This window comes from Podarcis filfolensis, assembly GCF_964270895.1.
Source record: "Podarcis filfolensis genome assembly, chromosome: Z".
Classification (NCBI taxonomy): domain Eukaryota; kingdom Metazoa; phylum Chordata; class Lepidosauria; order Squamata; family Lacertidae; genus Podarcis; species Podarcis filfolensis.
In genome coordinates, this window is record NC_139617.1 from 24446136 (window position 1) to 24456071 (window position 9936).

The window sequence follows — 9936 nt, forward strand, 5'->3', positions numbered from 1 at the left end:
GAACAGGTGCTAGAGGTTTCTGCTATAAGTCTTTCAAGTTTCAGTGGAAGAAGAAGAAGAAGAAGAAGAAGAAGAAGAAGAAGAAGAAGAAGAAGAAGAAGAAGTAGTAGTAGTAGTAGTAGTAGTAGTAGTAGTAGTGTTGGGTGGCTTCCCAAAAATATAAAAATACATATAATGAAATAAAAGTACAAAAACTTTAGAAGTGTTGTTTATTAGAAGAAATTAAAACACAGTTAACATTTGCTTTTCATTTTAAAATAAAACCTGCACTGCCACCTATTCGGCAGTGTAAGTACAGCACTTTTTTGACCTTAAAATGTGCATCATGGTTTCAAATAAAAAGGAAGACGCCAAGGCAAGACTTTAGCAAAGCTTCATATGAAGTAAAAAGGGAATAACACTAAGCCTGTTAACCAACTGAAGCTGGGCTCAAATACACCATCCATGTTTAAATGCAGGTTCCACCAAGTATCTTTGCAATCATCTGAATTAGAACAGATGGCAAATGCACTGATTGTGTACAGTAGGCCATTTGCTCCAGGATCCCTCCAGTTTTACAGACTTGGGATGAGATATTTATGTGAATACAGTACTGAGTAAGATCACATACAGATTGCATTGTGCATTAAATTATTTGTTTCCTTAAGAGCTAAACATGAGCTCGTGTGTGTGAAGTGTTTAGAGGATAGCTAAAGCAGCTAGAGGCAGGATTACAATAGACTGTTCCCCATATTGCTGCCATACCTTCCCCACACCAAATTTTGATATACCTCAATACTCATATATACAAACAACCCTTTGCAAAAGACAATTCCTATAATGCACTTCAGATTTTCAGTCAAGTCTTGTAGCCAGCATTTTCCTATGACAGATTATGTTGGAAGAACCAAAATCCTTTATGATTCATGTTCCAAAGCAGCAATAATAGAACATGCACAGAACCAAACTGGGCTTGCAAACCAATTTTTTAAAAAGATGTCTGCTAACTAAGATTAAAGTTGAGAACACATTTAATATAACAGAACTAATGAATCCTATTAATAACTATGCTTTGCTTTTGGAAGGGTCATCCTTGTTTCTTCGCTTTACGTCCCAATTATAAACTCTAGCCATATCTGGAAACACAGTTAAGGAAATTATTGTGCTGTAAGGTGAAAGCAGATGCTCCTCTCCCTGGATTTTATCTGCTTCCCATAATTAGCACAAGCAGTTTGATTCCTGAATACTAGACAGTGCTGTTCTCATAACCAATTTCTAATCTGTTCATCTGAAATATGTAAGTCTGTGCTCTGAAAACAGATCACAAATAACACTGTGCAGGGCCAGCAAGAAAAAGCCCTACAGTTTCCTTAGCATGAGCTTGATCATAAAGGTTTTTATTCCCGAATACCTGCAACAATACTAGCTTTCTCAAATTGCCAATAACTTGCCCTGCACACACTCTTGTGACACCTGGCTGGACAACAGGCAGCGTTTTCCATGATCACAACTCCATTTTCAAACCATGGGAAATGACTGCAGCCAGCTCATTAACAGGACATCTTCACTTGGTTAAGCACCTGAGCACATGCTTGTGGAAAGAATAAGATGGCTCTCAGTGACTAGACTGCATTTACCTGCAGATAACCAGAACACTTATCAACTTGTAATTTTGGAAAGGCTGGCAAATAACCACTTGCCTATGTTTTTAGAAGTGGTTAAAAAAAATTCTTACTCTCTGCTTCTCTGGTTTTTCTGACTGGATGCAGATGTGTGGTTAAAACTCTCTCTGCTGCATGGTAGACAACCAGCTTATCACAATTTGAATGAGAACTATTCTGTCCACAGTTCGAAGCTAGATAAACCTTTGGTTTTAACAACAGTGCGACAAGATTAAGGGAGAACAAAGGCAGGAAAAGGTGCTAACAAATGTACTGAATAATCCAGTGCATTTTACACTTCCAGAAATCGTCTATGAAAACCTTTGAATAAAAATCATAAGAAAGTTTGTTCTTTTTTGAGGTTTTCTTTTCCAAAGAAGAGCTTAAATGAACTTGATTACTCAGGAGTATTGCTCACCTCTAGCTCATTCTCTGCTCTTCCTCTGGAGAAGGAGCCTTGAGTCAAAATTCAGCCCCCAAAGCCACACCCCAAAATTTGATTTATTTCCCCTCCAAAACATTTTTTAGACAGTGCAAATCTTTTTTCTACTACTCTATATGTCTCCCACTGTGATGTTTTTGAGCCCTCCAAAGTCTCCTCACAAATGTTTACTGTATTTTTCGCTCTATAAGACGCACTTTTCCCCTCCTAAAAAGTAAGGGGAAATGTGTGTGCGTCTTATGGAACGAATGCAGGCTGCGCAGCTTTTGCTGAAGCCAGGAGAGCAAAAGGGATCGGTGCACACCGATCCCTCTTGCTCTCCTGGCTTCGCTTCGCTGGATAGGCACTGCGCAGCTTTCCCTCTCTGCGTAGCACCCCTTCAGCGAAGCGGGAGGAGAAATGGAGCCCCTTCCATTTCTCCTCCCACTTTGCTAGAGAGGCGCTGAGCAGAGAGGGAGAGAATTTTTTTTTCTTGTTCTCCTCCTCTAAAACTAGGTGTGTCTTATGGTCGGGTGCGTCTTATAGAGAGAAGAATACGGTATATTTTGCTCTAACCGGTTCCTCACTGTGATGCTAAATGATTTTCTTTTGTGACCCTCCAAGATCACCTTCTTTTGAACAAAGTGATGAAATTTTTTTTTTTATAAAAAAGTATTTTCTTATTTATTGACCACTGCCATGGGTGGTTCCTGTGATCCTAAAAGTCTTTTATGACCCTAACTGCCCCGCTCTGTCCTTTAAAAAAAGTCCACTTTTACACTTTGGCCACCAGAGGGGTCAATGTGGCCCTCAGCATGAAAAAAGTTTTGTACTGGAGGGAAGAACCTTGAACCTCATCGACTGTCCTGGAGTCACTGCTCACAGCGACTGTTATATATCAGTGATAACTGAGGATATTGTATCTTTTCACAGCAAGAGGTATCTAGACTGAACAAACTGGGGAAATGCAATAAACACCTGCATCTGCTACTGGATTCACTATTCCTTGACCTAAATTGTTTCCACAAGCAGATTCATTCAAAGAAAGCGGATGAATACTAAGAAATAGAGGACATAACATTGTGAAACAGGAATTCAATTCTCTTTTTAAAAGGATACTGACTTCTGTAGTAGTGAACTGATCCCTAAGAAAATCCAGATCTTCCTCGAGAGACTCAAGGTTTCTTGTGGCTGTGAAGAGATTCTTTTCTAGCAATGCCTGGGCTTCATCAATGTCATATTCCAGCATTACGTTGGCCTAAGAACAACATTTATGTTGAGGAACCTTCAATGGCTTTTGAAATTAAGTAGTTTTAAAATGAATGACTGACTGACTACAAATTCACCTTCAAGAGCCTAAGTTGGTTTTACCCTTTCTGATAGAGACCATTATCTTAAAACACAATTAAAACAGCAAATTAAGCACAACCCTTGACACATTATAGTTAAAAGACTGATCTTGGACATTGAATATGGAAGTTGAATACAGAAGCAATAGCACAGCATAGCATAGCTAGATGATAGATAGATAGATAGATAGATAGATAGCCAGGCAGTCATATGTAGCTATAAATATTGCAGGTGGTACTGTTTGCAACCAGTTCAAAAACAGTATGTGAAGCTCATGTGCCATTTTTTTTACACTTATTTACACTGTAGCTATCTGCTGCATTTGTTGCCCATTTAAGAGATTTAGAGAGACACTTTTGGATCTCCTGAAAAGCCTGGTGTCATTCAAAAATTTTGCTCACTCGCTGCTCACCTCCAACTGCAGATAATTTAAAACAACTTAAATAGTACTGGTCTGGGAAAAGATCATTGTGGGAACACAATTTTACAAAAAGCAGATAAAATTAACCAATCAGAAACTGTTGCGATTTAAACATATTTTATAAATATTCTGCTGCAGGAGTGCCAGACATTCCCTGCCAATTTCATCTGGGATTGTGTGCTCCTTTGTTGGATGTTTCAGATTTGGGGTAAAGCAAAGTGTTTAGTAGACTCCATGTTTCTTATTTAATCCAGGCAAGCAATTCATCACTTGTTATTTTACTGTTAAGTAACAGTTCAGAAAACCATTTAAATGATTGTTTAGGTCAGAAATGAGGAGCCTCTGGCTCTGCAGATGTTGTTGGGACTCCCATCAGACCCAACCAACATGGTCAATGGTTAGAGATACTGGGAACGCTGTAGTCCAATAACATTTGGCACGTCACAGGTTTTCCAGACCCAGTTTGGGTTATTGAGAATAACTCATGTGGAGCCTTAGGCTCACATGCTAACTTTAAGCACATGCAACTTAAAGCACCACCTGAAACAATGCACAATGACTAAATTCAGAGGAGCCTCCAATTCATGCAAGTATAAGCCAAAGCCTATATTTGGACAGCACAGCAAATGATGGCTAATATTGAACAGAAAAGGTGAAATAGATCATTAGGGCAAAGCTAGAGGAGAACCCAGTTCATTTCCATAGTCTGAAGGATCAGCTGAACTGTGCCCATTGTTGCACCTTTCAAGATCTGGGCTGAAATGTATTCTTTTGCAATGTTGCTAAGAGGCTTTTGTCCCTGCTGTTCCAAAAAATTCCAGAGATTGGAAATGGGTAATGATTTCCATTGCGGGGGGGGGGGGAGGTTCATACCAAGCTGCGTGGCCAAATAACATCATGAAATGTTAACGTAATATTCAGAACTCATGTTGCCTTTCAGCCATGTTTGTGGCTGAAAATAGATGCTTAGTAAGTGTGAACATGTTTTTACTTACCCCCAACCAAAGACAAACTTTATCTGTAGGAGGAACAGAAGCTTTACAGTAGAGGTTATCTGCCAATAAAAATCTGGTTTCCATCAGTTTTGTGGATTCCTAACGAAAGGAGAGATGACAAATGAACATGGCTAGAGCACTTGTGTTAAAATTAGTCATTATCAATAATTTTCTACAGCCAAATAAAGATTGATTTGTGATAACTATTGATGTAGCATTGTAGAAAAGATAAATACCCACCACATTGTAAAAGGTATTTACCTTTTTCTTCTGCATGTGTTTTAAGATTTCTAATGTCTGCTTAATTTCAGGAATTTGATTTTTTAACCTGTGAATAAAACAGATATAAAATATTATTTCTGCTACACTTACTAAACAATCTAATCTGCTTTATATATAATTGGGGTTTGGAGGTAGGGCAGAAACACTCAGTCCAGCATGTGAGGTTGTTCTACAGATATTTCCATATAAGGGACCCTTGCCTTATTGGGAGTCAGCCTACATTTGAACTTACGCCTCAGTTGTGATGTTGGAAATATTGAATTAAAATCAACCAACAGGTTCTTTAACGACGGATGTTGCAAGACAACTCTTCTAACTTTCAGAACCCATAGAATTCCAGCTATAATTATGAAAAAGAAGGCTCATTTAGCCAGGAAAGAAGTCTTTCCTTATCAGCATTTTGAAGACACATCACTTAAGCTACTGTTTGTACCTAAAAGGGCGATCAGGAGGAACAAAGTCACCTCAACTAAATCTGACATCTGTCCTATTACTGAAGAAGATCACAGTCAATGTGAGGAATTATTATCAGAAACTCCAGAGACTATGTAAGGAAAATTCAAGAGGTCTAATCAATTTATAGCAGTTCTGAATAAAAATTACCCTCCAGATTTAGCAGACTGGATAGTCCCAGAAAAAGAGGATTTCCTAAGTAATTTTATTAACCTACCAGATAAAGAACAAAGTGGCATTCTTACCAAACTAGCTAAGTTTCAGTCCAGGTTGACCCAAATACAACAGCATGGACAACAAAATGTTGGTGAAACAGCTGACAATCAAACCTTTTGCCCACAAACTGTTTCTCCAAAATGTATAGTTAAAAAGAGGACTACCAGAGAAACTTTTAAATGTATAGATGCAAACTGCAAACTCAACCCCCCTTGGAATATGATATGGTTAGGGACAATCCTGATGGTGTGACTACAAATTCCTGGCTGAGCTACTGGAAATTAGTTCCAAATGAAATAGGTAGTCCTCTCCCGAGAATCAAAAAGTATACCAACACCGTTGAATGGGTTCCCACTGATAAGAGGAATGGAAGCTTTTTTAAAGATGAAATTGGGTACCTGGACAAAGTGGAACCAAAAGGCCAGAGCCTTAAAGGAGTTGGGGCTAAAACTGATGTCATGGAGCATAGCAGGCTGTCATTCAAGGCAGAGTAATAGACAACATGAACTATTTTGTGCAATTTGATATTATTCTGCTTCAAGAAACATGGCACAATGACTCCATAATGATTAACGGAAACAAATGTCACTCATTGACAACCACTCCCTCAATGAAAGGTGGTAGGGTCAGTGGGGGTCTAGCATGTTTCATCTCCACAAAGTTGAATACAGCTACAACAGCCATGATTCCATGTAACCCATTTGCAACTGCTGTCTTGGTTGTAGTTTTGAAAGTATGTTTAATGCTGATTAATGTCTACATACCACCTTGTCAAAAAACAAAACAAACAAAAAACCTACTGTGAATACTATCTGGACAGACGTAGAGAATTATATAGAATCCATGGAATCCCTATATCTTACCGCAGTGTTTATCATTGCAGGGGATTTTAACATACATATGGGAGTTAACGATGTAAATTTGTACACCCATTACAATCAGATTCTGAAATCAGGTATTTACTTAGCCAGAGGTATCTCCCGCCTGTCTACTTACATCATAGATGTAATTATTCAGAGCTTTGTTTAGCCCAAGTTGTAAGGCAGAGGGACTTGCTAATATTGAACAGCATGATAGAGGGAGATCAACCCAGAGAATATACCCACTTTACAAACCATGGAAAGTGATAGATTATATTGTGATCTTGTGATTTGCATATAAGTTTGTCATGGAGTTAGAGCTGGGCAATAATATTGAAAGCGATCATTTACCTCTAACAATGGTACTAGTAGCCCCAGTATTTAACAATATTTCCCCCCAAACTCAATTTATCTCTAATGCAAACTTAGGTGTGACTGCAGGCAATAGAATTAGGTGGACACCAGTACACTTAATACTTAACTCGTTCCAAGGGTCCTTACGTACCCCGAAAAGTCCACAACATGAGGCGCCGTTTCTGCGCATGCGCAGCAAAACCCGGAAGTATACAGTGTGATTGTACATGCAATAGCATATGGAAACTTGATCCTATTCTTTTGAATGAACACTTCTGTTGATTAATGCAAACATGTGATTGCTTTTCTTCTATTCCAGTAATAATTATTGCCATCAAAATTTGTTCGATGGTATGGCCAGGCTCATTGTCTAATTTTTCACCTGGATTTACTTTAACTCCTAGTCAAGCAAAATAATGCATGATAAAAAGCAACAGTGGGTGCAGATACCTAATTATTTAATACAGTAGCCCCCATCATTAGTGTAAAAACCAGCTCATTTACGTCATGATATAAAGCAGAAAAATATTAACTGCAAACATGTCAAATACTCTTATGTGCCTTTCAGACATTCCTCACAAGTTGGACCACAGTCCTAGCATTGCAAGTTGTTTTAGTATCCTACCAGTGCATCAGCTTGTAGCAACAACTGTCTAGCTTCTTAAAGGGTAGTAGCTTATTACATTTTAGCCAAAGAACTGTCTGCATGATGACATGGGGAGTAGCATTATAACTTTAGAATAATCCTTATAAAGGACACCACAGAAAATACCTACCTTCTTTTCTTCTGGGCAAGGTTAAGCTCCATAAATTTATATTTCTGATACTGTTCATCCAATTTCTTGAGTACGGTGTCTGCCGTCTCATTTCCTGGCTGTTTCATAAAGGAATCTACATCTTCCTTTGAGTAGAAACACATTATACATAAGTAAACTCCCAAAGCTTCAATTCATACAACCATGTGAAGAGTTGGTTGGTCAAAGCCTGGCCTGTTCTGACTTCTTCCAGGGCTGGCATTGGGGGCAGGAATGGCCAAGCACCAGCCAAAGACCCTCCTCCAGTATGAGACCCACTACTGAGAGTCCCCTGGCCCTCCTCACCATTTCTAACCACTTGCTTGCCTATCCTTTTTTGCTTTTAAATTTCCTAAGTCACTTAGAGACTTCTTATATGTCAGCTGGCTACTAAAATTGAACAAATAACAATAATTCTGCTTACTCTTCTACATTCAAAAGCATAAACAGCATAGTCAAGCAGTAAAATGTTTGGGAAGCGACTCCAGGGTTAGTTTCTCCTCTTAGTATCAATCCCACATAAACAGGTTGCCTGAAAGGAATGGCAGCTATGCAGCCAGCCCCCTCCCCCCTGGGAATATGCAGCCGTATCTAGCTGGCCACTCAAAGCAAACAAATGCCTGTCTAGAGAGATGTTCAGTCTGATCCAGCAGGACTCTTATTCTTCATAAGGAATTAGATTCATAAGATAGGCAAACTTAAAGACTACAAGGGGTTTTTTTGTGTGGGGAGCCAATAGCAAGGGAAGATTACTGCTTTCCATGTATAATTGGCTACTCAACTACTGGTAGCAAAATGTTAGCATATGGCCTAATAAACCAGTCTCTGTTGCATCACACTGGCGCTCATAGAAGCATAAGGAACTGCCTTACACTGAGCCAGACCATTAGTCCATGGAGCTCAGAACTGACTACACTATTTTACTCCCTCTCCTAGTTTACAGTATAAAAGCCCCCCTTCCTGGTCACTTGGAAGCAATTCTTACTTGATCTGAGCCAGCTCGGCTCTTCTTACAGAAGACAAATCCATGGTACACAGACCTATTAAACCATGACATTATAGCAGTTATAGTTCGCAAGACTAGCACAACCGTGAAGCTTGTTGGGACCTGACAGTATCTCTTCAGCTAGCTTCCCTTGCAGTGTTGCTATAAGAATAGGGATGAGGGGGGAAGAGCAACGGGCAGTGTCTTAGGCTCTCTGGGAGGAAAGGCGGGATGCAATAAGTACCGGTAAATTACAGACCACGGAACCTTCGCATTAAAAGGCAATCACTCTTGGAATCCGAAGTGGGTGGGGCGCAAAAGCAGAAGAGGCTGCCCCCCCACATTCTTGCCCCCATCTTCCCTGCTGGATTTATTTCCCCAGAGGCGTGACACCTAACCTGCCTCTGAATACTAGCGGAGTCCTCGCTTTCCTGCCTCGCCTGCTGGCAGTCTTTTCCCAAACTAAAAACAGGCTGCTGTCTTCGGCTGACCTGGCAGGGCTTCCTGCCCGTTCCTTATGATAATAATAATAAAATAATAATAATAATAATAATAATAACAATAGGCTACCTTTAAACTCCAGTTACTGCAGGGAAGGCCGCCGCCGCCGCCACGTGAAGGGCCTCCTTACTAACAGGCAGTCTACCCCCTAAATGCCAGGTGCCGCAGAGCCTCCGCGCTCCTGCCCCGTGGCGAGGGCGCCGGTCGGAAAAGAGGGTCTTTGGGGCTGAAAGCCTCTCGGACATCATTCCTGAGGAGGCCCCCACCCCACCCCCCGCTCCCTGTCAAAAGTGAAGCGCATGCGCAACCAGCACACCACGCAGGACACCCCCCCCACCCCACGTTCACATCAGTACTCGAGGTCCACTCTCGCCCCCTCCGCGTAGCTCCCCATTTCCCACCCACCCCGCGCCCACATTTTTGCTTACCACGAAGATGGCCTCGGGGATGCCCAGGTGCGCCCGTTTCCCGCCCGTTGGTCCGTCACCGCAAACTGCCTCGCCGACGGTGACCGCCGCCATCTTCATGAAGGGAGTAAAAGAATGGGGAGGGAGGGGGGAACAGAGCCCGACGTGCTTTTCCTCCCTCGCGCATGCGGACTGGCATCGAAACTGAGCTAACCGTAGCCCAGACGTCGCGCGCGGGGGTTCTGAGGAGGGGGAGT

General features: G+C 41.0%; 1 protein-coding gene and 1 long non-coding RNA gene across 4 annotated transcripts; one reads left to right on the forward strand and one right to left on the reverse strand.

Annotated features, from left to right (window-relative positions):
* Positions 1–195: 195 nt before the first annotated feature.
* Positions 196–9880, reverse strand: VBP1 (VHL binding protein 1). 3 transcript variants are annotated; one of them, XM_083596150.1, is made up of 6 exons: positions 9701–9880; positions 7769–7893; positions 5089–5155; positions 4828–4926; positions 3181–3319; positions 196–1115 (listed from the first exon to the last, which is right to left on the reverse strand). In XM_083596150.1, the coding sequence occupies exons 1-6, from the start codon at positions 9797–9799 to the stop codon at positions 1045–1047; spliced, it is 600 nt and encodes a 199-aa protein (XP_083452276.1). In that variant the 5' UTR covers positions 9800–9880; the 3' UTR covers positions 196–1044. The 3 variants fall into 3 exon arrangements, with proteins under 3 accessions (XP_083452276.1, XP_083452277.1, XP_083452278.1); XM_083596151.1 differs by lacking the exon at positions 9701–9880 and adding an exon at positions 9342–9566; XM_083596152.1 differs by lacking the exon at positions 9701–9880 and adding an exon at positions 8211–8514.
* Positions 1122–2722, forward strand: LOC310754416. Its single transcript, XR_014543818.1, has 2 exons — positions 1122–2310; positions 2518–2722. It is a non-coding gene; the product is annotated as an uncharacterized lncRNA (long non-coding RNA).
* Positions 9881–9936: the final 56 nt, after the last annotated feature.